Source organism: Electrophorus electricus, chromosome 14 (assembly GCF_013358815.1).
Source record: "Electrophorus electricus isolate fEleEle1 chromosome 14, fEleEle1.pri, whole genome shotgun sequence".
In the NCBI taxonomy this organism is placed as follows: domain Eukaryota; kingdom Metazoa; phylum Chordata; class Actinopteri; order Gymnotiformes; family Gymnotidae; genus Electrophorus; species Electrophorus electricus.
Window position 1 is genome coordinate 637,974 of NC_049548.1, and position 18,673 is coordinate 656,646.

The 18,673-nt window shown below is 46.5% G+C and overlaps 1 protein-coding gene across 4 annotated transcripts in view; it reads right to left on the reverse strand.

Annotated features, from left to right (window-relative positions):
- Positions 1-6,271: 6,271 nt before the first annotated feature.
- Positions 6,272-18,673, reverse strand: part of pcdh15b (protocadherin-related 15b) — a 114,774-nt gene continuing 102,372 nt past the window's right edge. For 2 of the 4 annotated variants that reach the window (XM_035533818.1, XM_035533816.1), the window contains 4 exons: positions 18,234-18,452; positions 17,603-17,611; positions 17,186-17,296; positions 14,191-15,818 (listed from right to left, as the gene is read on the reverse strand). In XM_035533818.1, coding sequence (XP_035389711.1) covers positions 14,597-15,818; positions 17,186-17,296; positions 17,603-17,611; positions 18,234-18,452 — 1,561 coding nt within the window. In that variant the 3' untranslated portion in view covers positions 14,191-14,596. Of the gene's footprint in view, positions 7,472-9,907; positions 10,038-11,151; positions 11,226-11,543; positions 11,580-12,046; positions 12,069-14,190; positions 15,819-17,185; positions 17,297-17,602; positions 17,612-18,233; positions 18,453-18,673 lie in introns of those variants that run through there. The other 2 variants (XM_027009447.2, XM_035533817.1) reach the window with 2 other exon arrangements.

An 18,673-nucleotide genomic window follows, 5' to 3' on the forward strand; every position in this document is an offset into this window, starting at 1 on the left:
CGGAGACAGCAAAAGAAGGCCCCGAGGCACCACGAGATGTGGCTGGCTATGATGATGAGGATGATGATGATGATGATGATGAATGTGACATCAAAAGCTGAGCTAGCAGCTGTTTAGCGGAGATGCTGGCACTCCAGTGCATGATTTCTTTCACTCGTTCTTCAGGAGGGAGACAGAGACAGAGGAAGATAAAAGGGAAGTACAACGTGAGAGTATCAGGCCATCAGACAGGAAACATTCCACCTGCCATGTTCCGCTTCCCGATCATGCTCATACGGTCGTGCAGGAAAACGTCACGCCTATGGTGTGCTCCCTCCTTTTTTCCCCACTCTCTTACTTCACGCTGCAGTGTAAGTTGTTAGGGATGGGAGCGAAACGCTTCAGATGTGAAGTGTATTGGAAATAAGATCAGTGAGAGCAGAAAGGCGCTTGGGAAAAAATAATGCTGGATTTATGCAAGGGAAACTAAAGCATGTCATTATTACATCACTTTATTTCAGTTTCATAAACATGAACATTTGCACCCATATAAACCACTCATGAAGCAGCAAACTAACTAGTGGTCCTCCTATAGACTTAGAGCTGAGACTCAGGGAGATGAGTCAGTCCTACTTGACTATGACAAGTGGCAGATGACAGAACAAAGCCTGAAGTCTGACAGGATTCCCAGGGCCTGGACATGTCCTGACGGTGACACTGAGAAGGACTTCCCCTTCCGTTCTGCTGCTGAGCCTCTGAGTACTCGCATGCAGACACGTCGTCTATCAGAGTGTGAGTCCAGGGCTATGTAACCCTGTGTTCATACAGTCCCAGGCTCTCCCAAACATGCCTGTCTCTCAGAGTACACTCTCAAATTACAGCGACAATTCTCAGGGCAGCAGACAGCCAGTTACCTCTCTTATCCCAAGCAGACAGAGCACAGTGTAAGAGGACGCTTCAGTTTACACACGTTTCTGGTGCCTCAAACCACAAATTCAACCAGCTTCTCCCAAATCTATGTTCAAAATGCCTGGCATTCATTCTGCTGTACAGGGCTCCTGGTCAGTTGAGTGTGTCATGAGCGTGGCCCATCACTTCAAGATAAGTGTCTTGGCTGAGTCAGGTCTCCTGGTGCAGGCACTGCTTTTGTGCACACAGACACAGCAGTTAGTGGATGCGGCACGGAGTGATGGAACACCAAACACAGCTGTGCTTGCTGACATACCCTCACTGCCCCCGCCAGCCAGCCATTGAGCGTCTGAGTGTGTGACAGAACCCCAGCATCCTGTTCGGAGTGTGTGACAGAACCCCGGCAGCCTGTTCGGAGTGTGTGAGACGGAACCCTGGAGGATCTCTCGAAACAGATGTGAGTTGTCCAGGATGGGGACATGACGGCATTGTGACGGCACCTTTCGGGAGGAACTAATTGCAGGAAATGAGGTTTAGTTGACAAAATAAATGACAAAGCATATAATTACACACCCATTAGGCACTTCTGAAGCTATGGATGAAATACAAATACCAAGAGAAAGACCTGATTAACAGGTTTCAGCTACCATGGGAACTGGTATTTATATCTTTGCTTGTGGCTAATGTTTGGTGATGTATCTAAGACTTGTCATGAAAACACAATGCATGTCTGTATACCAAATCTCACCACCCTCATTCACGTCATTTTAACGTCAATAGTCAAGAAGGGTAACAACAGTCTTTTACTTTGAAAATATTTAAAATATTTTATATCATATTATGTATTTTATAGTTTAAAAATTTTATTCAATATGACCTTTGTAAATTCTGACTATTTCATCTCCCTTTAGTGTTATGATGAAAGATTTTTAACAGACTGCTTCCTGTCAGTTAAGGCTGATCACCAGTAAAAGTAAGAGGGACCCTGGAAGGTAATAACCCTTAATCACCCACCCTGACACCACACAGCCGTCTGGTAACCCCAGCAAGCATCAGAAAGTGCTGTTTGTCTGAACAGCTACTTACAAAACTAAACATCACCAATAGTAAGGCCAAGGAAAATGGCAGAGAACTAGAAATAGTTGAGACATAGCTGAGAATCGCATCAAGCAGAAGAGAAGAAGAAACAGCATTATTACAGCTAATGGACGTCTCCTTTATAATTAACCTGGGAGAGGTCACAAATCAAAGGAACTCTCACCCCACTGGCGCCAAGAGCTCAAGCACGCAGCTTTGGGAGCACACGCAGTGTGTGCCAATGCTGGCTTGTCTCTGTGTGATCACAGCTGCACCCTTAACTAAATCTGTGTCACGTCCGACTGCTTCTGAACTGAGGTGAGGGAAGAAGGCTGGTTGGAGACACTTTTGTGGTTTGTGGTTATATGCACTGAAGTGACTGTTCTGTTAGGACTAAGAGATGAGCTCATTAGCATGACAGAGAGATCAAAGTGGCTGATGATGACCAGTGCAGCCCAGCGTTGTTTGGCCCATCAGGGAGTTGATGGATGGGGCTCACTGTTGCTCGGGGTGCTCTGGTCACTGACAGAAACCAGTGCAGGCTGATGCTGATGTGATGATATGTGTTCTCTGAAAAACTCCGGTATAGAAAGCAGAGGTGTGGCGTTTGGGACTCAGATCGTCATTCTGAGGACCCTGAGCAAGTGGACGTGCTCTGGACTTTTTCATTTTAGCACACAGTGCTGGTGGATTTAGTATTCACCAAGGTAAGTCAAATTCTGTATGAAAATGCCATTTGCCAGAAAAAAGATGATTGCCTCTGTCCCTGTTGTCTTGGAAAATTAGATTTCTCAGAAGACATCTGAACCTTTGCAGTGCTTTACATCATTACTCATCATTTCTGCAGGCTGTTTCTTTTGGGACAGGCCTGTATCCAGATCAGCTGACAAAATGCCAAACACACCAACATACCTAAAACCGGGGTTTAAACCTCAGAAACGGAGATGGTACAGTCATGAAGCCAATGTCATTTTAAATGCCTCATGGCGCCAGGCTCATTAAAACCATGGGAAAGAAAGGACAGAGCTTTACGGCCCAGAACAGGCTGTGTGTCCCTGCCCACGGTCCACCGCTGACCGCTCTGTCTTTAAATGGTGTTGTACAGTTTAAGGTCCACCACATAGTACTGGCACACAGAGATCTTGAAGTAAGACTGCCAAAAACCCACACTCCAAATCTCAGAAGTGCCGGCTAGTGGAAGGACTGGACCTGTACACCTGACTCAAACACCATGTGGCACCCATGCTTGAGAAGGGCCATGCAGTGTCCTGTTGGACCCTACAGACGGTCTCCACTGAAACGCATCGTCTGGTCTGTTAATGTCTGTCTATGTGGTTTCTATGCTGAAAGATCAGGGTGGCAATAGCAGCTCTGTGGCAGTTTCGTGTGGATAAATTCAGCATTGGTGAGAAGGAGCAAATGCATACACTGCAAACACTGCCAGCCGAGACCTGGCGAGAGCAGAGATCTATTTGGTCTCGGCGAGCGCACGTAGAGCGAGACGCCGCGGTTTTCTCGCGTCCTCAGGCCCAGCAGTAGCTCTAATGAGAGCAGACAGTCAAATTCCCATAAAAAACACTGCGTTTAGCCTCAGTCCAGCAGGCGCTGCGACCACAGAGTGCCCTGTTCCTCTCATGCCATTTCACTTTAACAAGAGGCCCCAGTGATGCCGTATTATGTATTAACACCCACAAGGCCACTGGCCAAAACGTTCTCAAGAAGGCAGGAATGGTTGTGACTGATTTATTGCAGGGAACACCCAGTAGCTTGTGGATTCAGATGACTTTCATCAGTTCTGAACATGTCTAGAAGCTTTATGCTAACACAAAACAATGGAAAACCAAACGGGTGTAACACTCATATGAGTCTCTGTGGCCTTAACTTCAGCAGGCCTCTTTAAAAACACTGGGTTTGTTACAAACCACAAAAACATAATGGATAACCATATAGAAGGAGCATAAATGTTTAATGCTCCATTTAATAAAGAACATGCATGATGCAAGAAGCCTAGTGAGAAAAAACCCCCACTGTGGCTGGCAAGCTGTCCATGTTTAGAGCATCTCAGCTTCACTCTACGAGTGTTATACAGAGAGGAAGCTTTGACACACATGCAGGTAGAAAAACACACACTTCACAGCGAATGAGGGCCCCCGCCGGTCAGTTCTGTATCCCTGCGACACACCATATTACTGGTTCTAGTGGCTTGAAGACCAAGACACACCTCCCAACGTCTGTCCTGGAGCCGGTCCGCGTGCACCCCGTCATTACCAGAGCCAGACTACCAGGCTTGTGTTTTCCTATACGGACTGCGTTTCAGAAAGAATCCAACGCTTGGGTGGGATGCCATTGGCATTATTTACCCTGTATGCATGTGGTGTGTTGTGAGTGTCTGATTATGTCTTTTTTTTTTCTTAAGGAGGATCATACAAATATCTTTCAAATACTAATTTGTGCTCTATGGATATAAATTACACAGCATGTGGAACATTCAGCATATAGTTTAAGAAACCAAACATGGCTCCAAATATACACAACAGCCAAAAATAGATGCTACACGGGTTTCATATTACAGATCTTCCGAATGACTGAATGTCTCTCGTCTGCATTCTGAGGGAACTGCTCTGTAGGATTCTGTATATACTATAGCGCTTCAAATATCAAATCACATCAAACTAAACTTCCCCCCCCCCATCACAAACATTTTCTTTGAGACTTAATGCTTGAGATGACTTTCTACGGGTGAAAGTGTCGGGTTTAAATGAGTTGGAGACATGACGTAGGCAAGGAAGGCACAGGTTACCGAATGTACGCGTGGTCTCCTCCATACCCTCGCACTGCACAATACCACCAGGATGCGGCATTCTGGCGCTCTGACGCGCTTCTCTCTGATTTGTCAGTTAATTATAGAATTTGAAGTGTCCATGATGCTTGAAGAGCTCTGATCATTTGATCTGTTTTTTACTTTTGACATGTTTGAAATATTTCAACGGTATCTTGATCTGAAGATCGTAGGTAAAAAAATATATATATTTGCTCATCAGGGATGGTAAACATATCATTTGTAACTTCCTTTCCACCTTCAGAATTATTTATCTTAGACACAGCAGAGATTTGACTAGTTTAAGCCAAACCGTATAGTAAGAAAGCATTACATTAAATCTCTTTAAATAGTTGCTTTGAAGTTGTATCAGCATGACAGTTTTTTACGTCATGACAAATTTTTACGTCAACAACAACAGCGTCCTGATTTGGAAATTAACTGCATAAGAAGATAACTGTTTTTTTCCCCAATATTTTCAAAAGAGGCTACATTTTAACATTTTGCAATCAGTGTCAATAGCCAAAACCTTAGAAGACAAAATAAAGGAAATACAGAAAGAACCTGCCACCTAGTGGCAGATATAGGCAGCTGTTCCAGATAGTCCACATTAAATCAGTCATTTTTACATCCACAAATTAACAGATATTGACGTCTTTGTGGATTTACCAGACAAATGTAGTTTTAGAATAAGATTACATGGATTTAAAATTTTTTTTAAACTTATATGTACATCCCCCATGAGTTAAGCGATCTTAGGTATGAGCAAGGTGCTGTATAAATGTACCAAATAAAGAAACCGGGTGCAGTGGGCAGGTCACCATGGCTGGATGAAACCACTCTGACAGCACCAAAGATGCAGAGCACTGGTCAGAGAAGCTCCAGCGCAGACAAGCAGCGTCATGACAGGACAGGACCACAAACAGTTTGGAGGAAGATTCTGTAGGAAGCGTCACGCCTGTCTTCACGGCAAACGCACTCTGGGGATACGCAGAAGGGCAATCAGTCTTGGAGACTGATACTCACAGATGTCAAAGCCTACATACATGTCTATTATCAACAAAAAACAAACAGACAGACAGACAGACAGACAGACAAAAGCAAACTATGTAAGATCAGAGTTAGGGAAGCATATTACAGGTATTATCTTCTTCTGAATGAAATAAAACAGGCTTTGACAATAATCACTTATAGTGCAGCAAACGTAGACATGACAAAATTGGAATTTATTTTATCAAAATAACATTGATTCCCAAGGTAACGATGAGAAAGCCTTGTTTGTGTAAGCATTAGGAACATAATTCACCGACTGCATATCACTTCAGCACACAAATCTGAATCCATAAGCCCTTATTAGAGATTTGTTTCATAAATCTGGAAAGTCTTGTTTTATCAGACCTCATAACTGAATGTTTTACTGATAAAGCAAAAAAAAAAAAAAAAAAAAAAAAAAAAAAAAAAAAAAAAAAATCTCCAAATGAGGTTTTTAAATATGATTTTATGCATTAGCTCAATTTATTTTCACTTTTTCGCAGTTAAACAAAGGCCAAAAAATCTCCGTCTTGACCAGGAATGTTTATTGATGTGCCTTTTTTCTGACCTGTAGAAATAAACAAAAGATTTGACATTTGGATCCCACTAAACAGGGGAAAAAATCATCATAACATTAGCATACGTGAGAGAATTCCCAGCGTCACATAGGCAAGAATATTCCCAGCGTCACAAACGTAACATTCTCTTTTCCCATCCTTTTAAATATGGCACCAAGTAGATACAGGACTCAATAAAGTCATTGGTAAACATTTACAAAAAAAATAACATTTTAGTGGATATGTTTGATTTTGCAATAGAAACTTTAAAAACAAAATAAATATTTGCATATACAGTTTTTCAGCAACTTTCAAAACATGTTCATGGATGACAATCAGGTGGGATAACCCCGACATGTTGGTCATGAGCTTTGGAGTCAAAGAGCAAGTACACCAGTGACGTTCCGAAGACCCAGAAAAAGCAAAGACGTAAAAGTGCAATTTTGTTGTAATGTGACAAAGTCTCTCTCTGTATGTTTTCTTATTAAGACAATAGAAACGAATGTGTTGGATAACATGACAAAGCAAGTCACAGTTTAGTCATTGGTATGTGCAGGTTATTCCAAGGCCCCATCCAGAGTTCTTCCTCGTCAGACTGCGTGCGGTCGCTGTGTGATCCCAGCGGATCCCTCACCTCCTGGTTGGCCACCGTTGACTCTTGCTTGTCTGCGTCCTGTGTCTGCTCCCATTCTTGTGTGATGCTCGGCCTGGATGTTATGCCCTCTGGTCCTGCGCTGCTGGAGGCCAGGGACCCGCCGGAGGGCATGGGCTCAGTGTGCTGCCCCCCGGTGGCGGTTCCTGTGGTTGCGGGACTGTTGAGAGGAACCCTTTCCTCTTGAGTCACGGCCAGTTTGTCCAGTTTCTTGAAGTGTTTCCCCAGCCGGACAGGGGAGCTGAGTTTGACGTTGTTGGCGTGGGTGACGCGCCGTGTACGAAAGACGGAGCCATTCTGGGTGAGGTACATGCTCCCGTTGATGTTGTTGTGGGTGCTCAAGTTGGGCAGGCGGCTCCGATGAGGTTCCGGAGCGCTGTCGTCCCCCGTTGAGCTGGTCTCATACTCACGGTCCACCACTAACTTTATCCTCTTCTTTCTGGCATACTGGAGGGAAAACAGCACAGACACGTCAGGCAGTGAGGCAAGTGTGATTGACAACCTAGACCTAGACTAAAACCTACACCTAGACCTAGACTAAAACCTACATCTAGACCTAGACTAAAATCTAAACCTAGACCTAGACTAAAATCTTCACCTAGACCTAGACTAAAACCTACACCTAGACTAAAACCTTAATCCAGACCAAGACTAAAACCTTCACCTAGACTTAGACTAAAACCTTCACCTAGACCTAAACTAAAACCTTAATCCAGACCCAGACTAAAACCATCACCTAGACCTAGACTAAAACCTTCACCTAGACCTAGACTAAAACCTCAGGATGATCTAGGACTATGTTTACTTTGTGCTGGGGGAAGAGGCACCATTTCGCAACACAGCACACAGTCCTGAGAACCATACAGTTTCAAGAACACTGCCAGTATCAACCCATCATACATAATTTCTGAATGGATTTGATAGCAGTGCAACTGTTAGGTGATTTCTGCAAGTCCTAACTGAAAACCAGGAATCCTTGCAGTGTTGAGAGGACTTTTTTTATTGTTGGTATAAACAGTCTGAAGATGCCCAGAGGAGATTTTGGTCAGCAGATGGCACTGGTGTAATTTCTTAAAACTTCTGCTTGACAACACAGCAGGTCATTTACACGTCCATGAATATGCAAGTCCATGATTCATAGTAAATACACACAGATAAATACACTTTCTCAACATCATCTTTCCCCCTTAATGCATAAAACCTCTGTTGGGCAGATTCAACAGTGAGAAGGAAAAGTGGAGGTCTGGTAGTGGATAGTGCATGCACACGAAACTCAGGAAATTCCACAAACGCTGTAGGCAAAGACTGCAGCAAAAACACACTCGGCATGCAGAAGATGGCTACACATATGAAGACCAACATGTCGGGGGGTCCACGCTTACAGCCAGCCTGAAACTTGCTCAGGAAGCCTTGTCCGAGTCTGGATCTGCACGACTCGTCCTCCTTATGTTCTCCTGGACTCTGGGATCTCCTATTCCTTCTGTAGACACCTGATGTTTCTCACTGCTGTGAGATCTTTCTGATACTGCATGTCTCTCCTCGTCCTTGGCTATAGGGGAGAGCCTGGCACCCTCTAGGCTTAATTCCACATTACTGTGGTTCTCCGAGCAACTGCTTTGCCTTCTAGAAGTCTCGCTTATCTTTGGACACAGGGGACACTTCACACTGGGCGATAAGGACCCAGCAGACGAGGAGGATTCACGGTCCTCCTCTGACTCTTTGTCAATTGAGTCTCTCTCCTTCTCTTCATCCTCCTCCTCCTCAATCACCTCCTGCTTCTTCTGTTCAGACACTACAGTCTGTCCCCCAGTCTCGGACTCCTTCTCGCTGTCAGACTCCTTCTCAGCCTCTGTCTCTTGCTCCATTTCTGTCTCTGTCTCAGAGTACTGGTCTATACCAGACTCTCCAACTGGCTTTGACTCACCTTTGTAGGCATCCTGTTTAGCCTTTGAACGGCCCATTCTGTCAGAGTCCTCAGACCTTCCTTGTTCCTCATCGGAGTCAAAGCTACTCATGTAAGCCATCTCCTGGTGTCTCTTTGGATACGTGTGTGTGGATATGGCAGTGATTCTGTCCGAGGAGGTCTCACAAACAGCAGCTTCTCTGAAAGGTTGCCCCTTGTTCCCAGTCTCCAGAAAGTCACTCCAGAAAGGAAAACTCTGTAACTCCCTCTCCAAATCGTTAGTTGCTTTGGAAACAGAAACGATCCCATCGCTCGAGCTGTCCGTGGTTTTTTTAATGCTGCTCAGAGACTTCTTGGAGATTCTTGCCCGGCTAGGAATTTTCCCCAGACTTCTTTTTGTTAAGCTTTTCACATCTCTGGACTGGAAGCAGCTGCCATTGATGACCAGGCTGCTATGGGAGCTGTCAGTACGGTGGCCTGGAGGTAGTTTTGGGGCATCAGCGCCATCTGTTTCCTCGTCAGAGAAAGGGAAGATCCGAGCTTTCTTCCACGGAGCGTGGCGAGGCCTGAGCGACCCAAGCAGTCTGCTGAGCTTCCTCACAGCTCTAGAGCGCTGAGGCAGTGTTGCGCCCTCTGCTGGATCAGGCTGGGATTGCAGCACCAGTTTGGGAAGGTTGAGGGGACTCAGACTCTGAGGTGGGATCAGCCTTATACCACATCTGGCAACCTGTTATAGTCCAAAGCGCTATCACTTTGATTGTAACACAATGAATTATGAGACATTATTGATGGTTATGCATATTAGTTCACCCCTTTGTCATTTAGTTTTACAGGAAGAGTCACTTTTCCCTTTAAACTAGACAGAACTTACACAGAAAGGTGTTTTACACGTGAATACAGAGCACACCTTGTAGAGATACACACCAGCAGACAGACATAAGCTCAATATTCGAATTGGAAAAGGTAGAACCAGGCAGTACCTCTCCCTCGGACTCGTGGGGGCTGTAGTAATAGCTGCCACCATCCTCCACAATCACCTCCCCGTACTCATCATAGACTCCAGCCGGAGAGATCAGCTTCCTCCGGCTGCCATACTGGGGCAGCTCGTACCTGGACAGGAGAAATGGAGGAATTTCCACACTTGTTGTAAATGCGCACGCGCGCGCGCGCACACACACACACACACACACACACACACACACACACTCAATAGCAGTTACAATCATGCCTGCTGGCGCACACAGAAAATAAATGACATTGTGTCTTTTTACAACCCTCTAGACAATACAGCCCTTGACATTTGCATTGCTAATTTGCAAACGTGGCACAGTACCGGTAAACAGCTAACGGCTTAGACGGACCCGCAGCTCCAGACTGTGGTAGTTAAACAGATTAGTTATGATCTTTGTTTAGGCTGAAGCATCCGCGCGGTTTAACTCTCACTCGTCATCCTTCCCCGTGAGATATGTGGTGTGTGGGCCAGTATCACACATCAGCATCCGAATAAAGGACCGGACTAAAGGACTTAACCCTGTGTAGCACCAAGCTGCCCGAACTCATATTCCTCTCAGATTAGTGGAGGTGTCACCGGAGAAAGAGAAAGGATTTACTGCATGTAATTACAGCCACGAGCCAGCAGGGACACCGTGGACTGCGTCTCCAGAGAGTAATAATCCCAGGTAATGTCAAGGTCACCAGACAATCTTTGTTCGGTTAGGCACAGAGATGAAGAATTGACATAATAAGGGGGCTAAAGAACAGAGCACAATCAAAATAAATAAAGCATATTCAATTTAATAACCATTGAGGTAACTGAGTGTAAAAAAAAAAATCATAAACCCAGCTTCCCAAATCCATTACCCTTCCCTTCTGGGAAAGGACCAGCTCTTAATTCATAGCATATGCATTCATCTGCACTGCCACTCTTTCTCTTCTTCAGTGAGGCGCCACATGGGTGGTTCTCACTGCGTGCGGCTCAGTGAGTCATTAGCGCTGCTATTATCACAGAAGTCGCTTTCCACAGGCCTCTGAGGTAAAATTACCAGATCCATAATTCCTGGGCGAGGTGGAGCAGCCTCGTCAATAACACAGGCTCGTGCATGCCGACCTCCGCACCGTGGGGGGGGGGGGGGGGGGGGGGGGTTTAGGGTTAGCATACAGAAGCCCTGTGGGACACGGGCCCCCTGGGGGGGGGGGGGTGTCTAAGTGTGATGAAGCCACTCACCCGTGGTCGTAGTTATAGTAATCCTGTGTATAATAGTCCTGGCCTGGATCAATCCCAGACTCCATAGACAGCTCCTGTGGTCAGAGTGAGAGTCATTATTCAGGGAGAGCACAAACAGGAGCATGGGAAGGAAGAAGGGTCAGTTAAGAGTTAACAGGCAACCTTCCACTCCAGAGTGCACGCAGTAGTCTGAAAGGAAACTTTCACTTCATGCAGCACTAAGTGTTTATTCTAGACATCTAACCCACCTACTCAGGTGGCCAAACATCTATTCAGGTGTGAATTGAAAGTCTTTAATGCATTAGGATGAAACTGAACACATCTGGAGAAGCCCAGTAAGGAGATGGAGGGTTGCTTGTCTTCCTAAACGGAGGAGAGGAGAGACGCACTACCTCAGGCCGCAGGAGGGATGGCTGCAGCATCTGCAGCTGAAGGAGGACGTTGGCGGGGGAGTCAGGGTGGAATGGAGGGGCGGAAGAAAAGGAGGGAATATTACACTTCAGGAGCATGGAGGAAGAAAAAGGTAGAAACAGCTATAGAAGTCTAGAGCTAGATCATTACTCTTCAGGCTCTGTTACAAGACACGTCTGCATTTACCTGTAACGTGCCTATATGCTGACACTTGAATTATATATGAATTCTAAGCCTTGAAGTTCCAGAAAGAAACCCAATGACTAACAATAGGTGATTATTTTTGTCTAACGTGGAGATGGACAGATCCATCTGCCAGCAGTTTTAAAGAGGAAAAAACAACAAGTTAAATTTAAAATAAATGCTTGCCTTCAAAATCAGCCCCTCTACCTACATCGACTGATAAAAATGAGGGCCAACAAAAGTGTTTGAAGGTGGGTCATATTTTCAATGCAATTTAAGCGACAGGAATAACGGCACATACCTCCTGATGTCCGTACACTCTCCTGTGGGGAGATAAGAACACATCAGTCAGATCATCACCACAAACCACTTCAGTGTAATGTGTCAAAACTATTTCCTCATTCTGCGCCCAAAGCTGACGGGTGACTCTGGAATGCTGTCCCCTTTTTTTCCAATTTAAATTCATGAGGTTGAGATCACTTATAAAACTATGTGGTAAAGACAAGAATAATTCTTATTGGCCTACATTTTTCATGGCTTTTTCACTCTGTTTAATAATGGAGATACAAAGAAATGTGTGAGTGTGGATATGTGTGTGTGTGTGTGTGTGTGTGTGTGTGCGCGAGAGAGAAATCAAAGACAGTAAAAATGTGGAGAGGATGTGCTACAGAGATGGAGACAAAAAGGCAGGGTAAATAGAGCTGGATCTTAAAAGTCCATTACTAAAGGGTAGATTTTAATCACAGGCAAAAAGTTAACCAAAGTTCTAAGATTAATTGTGTGAGCATGTCAGTTTGTGCATAAATGATTAAATACTGTTTTATATGATTTATCATGTGGATGGCTGCTGGTGGGTAATGGAAGTCTGGCTGTAGTTCAGGCCCATTGCAGAAGGATTCCAACGAGAATTTATCTAGACAACTGTCCAGGGGTTTCAAGAGTCTTCACGGATAGTTTCCTCAGTGGCCCTGCCCCATGCTGGTGTTTAGGGATGTGTTTGTGTAAGTGCGCATGTGTGCAGATATGTCTGTCTGTCTGTGTGTGTGTGTGTGTGTGTGTGTGTGTGTGTGTGTGTGTGTGTGTGTGTGTGTGTGTGTGTGTGTGTGTGTATTTAAGCGGGTCTGGTCTAGGCCACATGCAGGAGCAGTAGGATCCATTTCACCCTGTGAGGCTTGGTTGGGTCTGGCCAGACAAGGCCAGACCGCCAATGCCTGAAACTGGTCCTTCTCCAGTGCTGCTTCTGCTTATATGCACACAGACCACAAGGAAAATGCCCAGGGTTTTATTATACAAGCCTGCATGGCATATTGGAAAAATACTGGGTTGTTTAGCTTGGCTGGTCCGAGAAGTCAAACCTGGATGACTAACCACGGCTTCACGGCTCATGTCGGATGTGTAAGTCGCGGCTAGTTTAGTTCGGTTGTCTTCACGCCCCGGACTTTTAAATAAAGATTGCATTGTTTAGAATACAATAAAGATGTTGTTTATTCCTTCAAGTCACAGATATGTTATGACAGCAGCTCGGGCAGATTCTTACTGGGGAACTCTCGGAGAGCTCTAGAGAATCTATAAAAAAAATGATGAGTGTGCACAGAGATGCAACGCGAGGTGGGCGGGAAACAACATTGACTGAATTTGCACTCCGAATAAAAAGAGACCACTGAGTCAGAAAGATTACAGCATACAGAAAATCATCCCAACACCTCCCCTCACACACCCGCCTTTGCCTTTGTAGTCAGTGTGGTCCTCCAGGGTCCCAACACCCCCACCTCAAAACACACGACACAACAATGGCAGATGAGGGCGTCTATCGACTCAAGGTGGCAACTACTAGTGACGTGGGATTCTGTCATTAACGAAGTGAAGATCAAAGCTGGGATTAAGTAGGCCCTGGACACACGGAAAATGCCGTGTCATTTTGAATGATGAGATAGGGATCACGAGGCCAAATGCATATAAATGCGTACGCATGCACGCACGCTCACACATACACACACACACACACACACACACACACACACACTCACACACACCATCGATTGGGTCTGCAATTAAAAGTGTCTGTGTTCAGACTCATCAATCCAGCAGCACCTGTAGGTAGTATGGTGTGCAGAGACACGGCGTGTTTAGCGGTGGAGGTGAGCTCAGTTCACTCCATCACATCACCTGCCCAGCCAGCACTTTTTCTTCTGAGCAGACGTTTCCACTGGGAGACAGGCATCATGTTCTGTAATGGCTGAACTAGAGAAGTCCATCAAACTGAGGGCAGAGTGATGTGAGTGAGTGGCATCCTCTCAAACACAGCAGGGGCCGACAGGGGCTACTCTGCCTTCCACCAGGACGGGACGCGTTCTGCCTTTTCTTCAGGCGCCAGTCAATGCGGAGCGCCTGGGGTCTTTCTGGACTATACGTGAGAGATGTATGACTTTGTTTGGAAGGCTTTTACATAATGGATGAAGGAGAAAGCTTGTACATGCTGTGCCAACACTAGCGAAAGAGAGAAGAGAGACCCCAGTGCAAAGCTTTATTTAGCATCTCTAAGTACTGTCCAATAAGAAACGTCAGACAGACAATAAAGTCGTTTTCTCATACAAAACTGATTTGAATAAAAAATGCTGAATGAGTTCAAATTCATTAAACTTTTAGAATCTAATCTGATCAAATCTAAACCAAGAAGCACAAACGCGGAGCTTCACTTCCCAAAAACCAAGGACATTCTAAACAACATGTACAATATGACAGTGAGTGGGGAAAACATGACAAAAATTAGGAAAAGGAGGATATCAAATAAAGTTACTGAGAAAGATGGCAGAGAGAGATGAGGAAAAAAGAAAAGCGAGAGGAGGTGTAGTCACAGCATGGTGTACTGAGAGGGGGAGCTCTCAGAGACAGAGACAAAGACAGAGTTCAGGTTTGGGTTCTTCTGATTCTCTGTATCCGCCCTCTGCACAGGCTCCGCCTCCAGCGTGGTCTCCGCCTCTGACCTGCCCATCTCTGTTGTCACAGCCACTGGTGACTTTGGTGCCACTTTTGGTGGCTGCTGTTTTCTGTCTATTTGACTGTACATGTTGGCAACAGCTTTCTCAATGTCCGCTATGTTTTGGATATGTCCGAGGACGCGCTTGAGCTCCTTCCTGGGGGTCTCGGCTGGGGGGGGCAGTGGAGGAGGACGCAGGGTCACCGTCTGGAGAGATGTCACCGGAGGCAGCGGTGGGAGAAGCAGCAGGGAGGGGGCAGGTAAAGACAGGACTGGGAGAGGGGGAGGGGTTGGAGGGCTGAGGAGGGGTGGAGGGGGTGGAGATCTGGGAGGAGGGCTGGAATGGTGAGGTGGGGAAGTGGAAGCGGTCTGGAGGGTTGCCTCCGTGGGTGGTAGAGGAGCAGGAACGCCAGGGTGGTCTGGAATGATTTCCAAGTTAACCTCGTAGGTGTCCTCCCTGAGGCAGGCAGCCAGGCTGGGGGGCTTGCGCACCCCCAGGGGGGTCGGCTTGTGGCTGGGTGGAGGCGTGCTGTCACTCTGGGTGATGATGATGGTGGGAGTGCCCGAGCCCGCATCAACAGACCACGGCTCATCGCACAGCAGGAAGTCCAGAGAGAGTGAGCCCCGGGTGTCACGTCCTGTCGTCTGCTCCCTCACCGTCAGCTGGGGCCACTGGGGGCCGCCCGGCTTCTCCTCCGTGTCCGGCTGCACAGGGTCCATCACCACCAGGTGGCTCCGCCTGCCTCCTGCGCCTGCCTCCCGCCTGCGCAGCCTGGATGGCAGGGTCCAGGAGTGGCCCAGCCGGCGAACAGAGAAGTGCCGGACTGAGAAGCACCTGTCAGGCGAGTCTGCGTGCTGCTGGGTACTGGCGGAATGCTTGGGGCCGCCGCACCCCCTGCTGTCATCGCAGTAAAGGGGGCTGGTGATGGTCAGCGGGTTCTCGTCAGACAGGAAGCTGACGCTGCACTCAGAGTGCAGCAGGTTGTTAAACAGGACACCATTGGCTGCCGAATGCTTGTGGGTGGCGATGACGCGTGAGGAAAACTCGCTGATGAGACGCTGGCAGTCGCCCTCCTCCAAGACGCAGGTTTTAGCCCTGCACTCAGCACAACAGCACAGATGCACACACACACACACACACACACACACACACGTCCTGAGCACAGCTAGGGGCCCCCTGGGGACCAAGGGGACAGGAGGAGAAAGCTACGACCAAGCCAACCAAAGTGTACCCATAATGTACTACTTGAGACACACTACAGCACATCAGGGAGGTGTCTAAACCATACACTGACATGGTGTGTTCATTCAAAATCAAACAAGTTGTAATGTGGAAGAATTTGATGTACACCAACTATGCAATGAACTGCTACTCTGTTTAAGAAAGGATTTATCTTATATAGGAACTATTTACCAGACAGGAGATCAATCAGATAGCAGCACTAAAGCAGGATCCACAGTACGAGGGCAGCTAACAAACAACAGTAAGATCCACTTACTTAGGCCTGGTGTACAATACAGGGAAGGAACGACAGAAAGAAAAGGAAAAATGGAATGATGAACAGTATTCAGAAAGGAATGGTACAGCCAGAGTAAACCGGCACTGATGCTTGACATGGTGTATTAGAGCCAATCACTACGAAAGGGTGTTTCTGGAAAGCTCCGAGATGTTTGCAGGACATGTCTCCTCCACAGTCATGGCAACAAAAGTCCATCCACTGGTCCATCCTGTGAAAGGACTGTTGCTTTCCCTTCCTTCCTTCTAACAACAAGCTGGTTTACACAAGCCACAGATGCACCGGTGAGTTACAGGAAGTGTTCATCCAACAAACATCACCTTGACTTGGCACATTAAATATCTAAACTTTCAGAAATATGATTGGCCCTGTTTACTAGTGCCACACTACCGCAGACTCACTCAGACGCTTATTAACAAAATTAATTTGAGTTTCTAACTGCATTTCAATCACGTTACTTTCATGTTCACGTCACACCATATCTTTTGGGAACCACGTTGATGCATTTTAACTTACCCATAATTTTAAACACAGACATTTTATTTTAATTGGAAATTATATTTTCAAACATAAGAATTCGTTTTCTTTGAATATGAAATGCCATTATGTTAATGAAGACCCGTCTCCTGCTCGCTAACCTGGTGGCAGCGTTCTCCATTACAGTGCATCTCCATTAAAAGTACAGTACAGTGCATCTCCATTAAAAGTGTCTAGAATAGTTTGGTTCCTAAATAAAAAGTCTTATGAAGAAATGACAATATTTACGTCACAGGAATCACATCGCCTACTTCTGCAAAAACAGTTCTGCCAACACAGATCAGGAGAGAAATCTAGCCAACATTTCCCAGCCAAAGTTTCTTCCAATACTGTCTGAAATGACGGGCTGAGTTCTAGAGCTGAAACGCCAACTATCGTTGGGACACCAGTTAAAGTCACGAGCACTTACATGGTGCTGTCGCCGAGCTCCTCATACAAGTTGCTGGGCGCAGCCCCTCCAGGTTTGCCAGCTGGCAGTGCCATTTGGATCCTGGCGGTTTTGGCACACTCAGTCTGACGCCTTGGGATGGTGGATTGGACACAAGTTGCACAGTTACATCATCACTTCACAGCAGGGCCCAATGTCCAGGCGCTCATTAATGCATAATGCAGACGGTGGACATGGTTTTAAAGAACCTGGTTGGTGGGCACATTTCCTATTTATTATTGATGGTCTTCGTGGGCAAAGCTTAGCAGGTGTAGTGTGTTATGGCCAATGGATGAGGGAGAAGCTATAATTATGTTTAACAGCGAACCATCACGCTGTTTGGTGAGAACAGAGATGAAAAGCAGTCATGCATACATTCGTGCACAGTTAAGTACTTACTCTTTAAATCTGCAGAAAATGCATCAATGCAAAAAGAAAAAAACACAGTTTAAGTTTAAAAAACGCCTTAGAAAATATCAACCACAAAAACTAAATAAGACTCTTTTGTGGAGTGCAGTGCCTGACTGCTGTATATTTCAGTGACACAGCTGCAGCAGATTGCAGGCGGTTCCCCCTCCCCCGTCCTGCGGTGAGGATGTTTTATTCTGCGCCTCATATCAGCCCCGCGCCCAGCTGCTCTGTGTCTGATCAGTGCCCCCAGCACTCACGTTCTCCAGGGCAAACGGAGCCCTCCATTCCCTTAACCGCCACGGCCGTAAGGCAGGAGGCGGGGCGGGACCTGCAGGACTTGTCCTGAGGCAGCAGACGGAGGCACCAGCAGCACGTTCTCGACTCCACGCACGCCCCTAACGTTTCCCTAACGCTACTATAAGAAACCAGGCAGTGTTATCTGGTCACTGAGACTTCAGCGAGGCATCTGCCTAAACAGGTCCAGAATGATGCTAACGGGAACAACGCTCAATTGTTTACACATGCCTTGCTATTTAACAGGCATCTAACAAGACTTCAGCCGAAGCCGACGGCACAGCCGGCGTGGCCATAGACCATCAACCGCCCAGAGGATACTCACTGTCGGTAGGTGAAGATGACGATGAGGATGGCGGGGACGCAGCAAAGGATGATGATGACAACGAGGGCCAGCAGGGCCCCCTCTGTGTAGCCCACCGCCTGCACCGCCTTCTTCACGCTTGTCACCACATCGGGCGTGCGGATCTCCAGGATACGCCCGCCCCGCCCCAGGTATGGCTGGAACGCTTTGCTGATGTCCAGCAGCTTCCCGTCCAGGAACCTGACGGAGCAAGGAGGACAGGCTACGTCAGTCTCTGAAACAGCTGTAAGCAGAGCTGCGCCTCACTGGGAGTCCCTGAAATCACGGACGCATAAAAATCAAATATAAGACACAAAAACGGTGTGGCTTTTACAGATTAAAACCAAAAGTCCATTCATAATGAGCAATTACATGAGTAACATACTTCCCAAGAGTGATGGCAGCTCCCAGCCTTCCAAAGT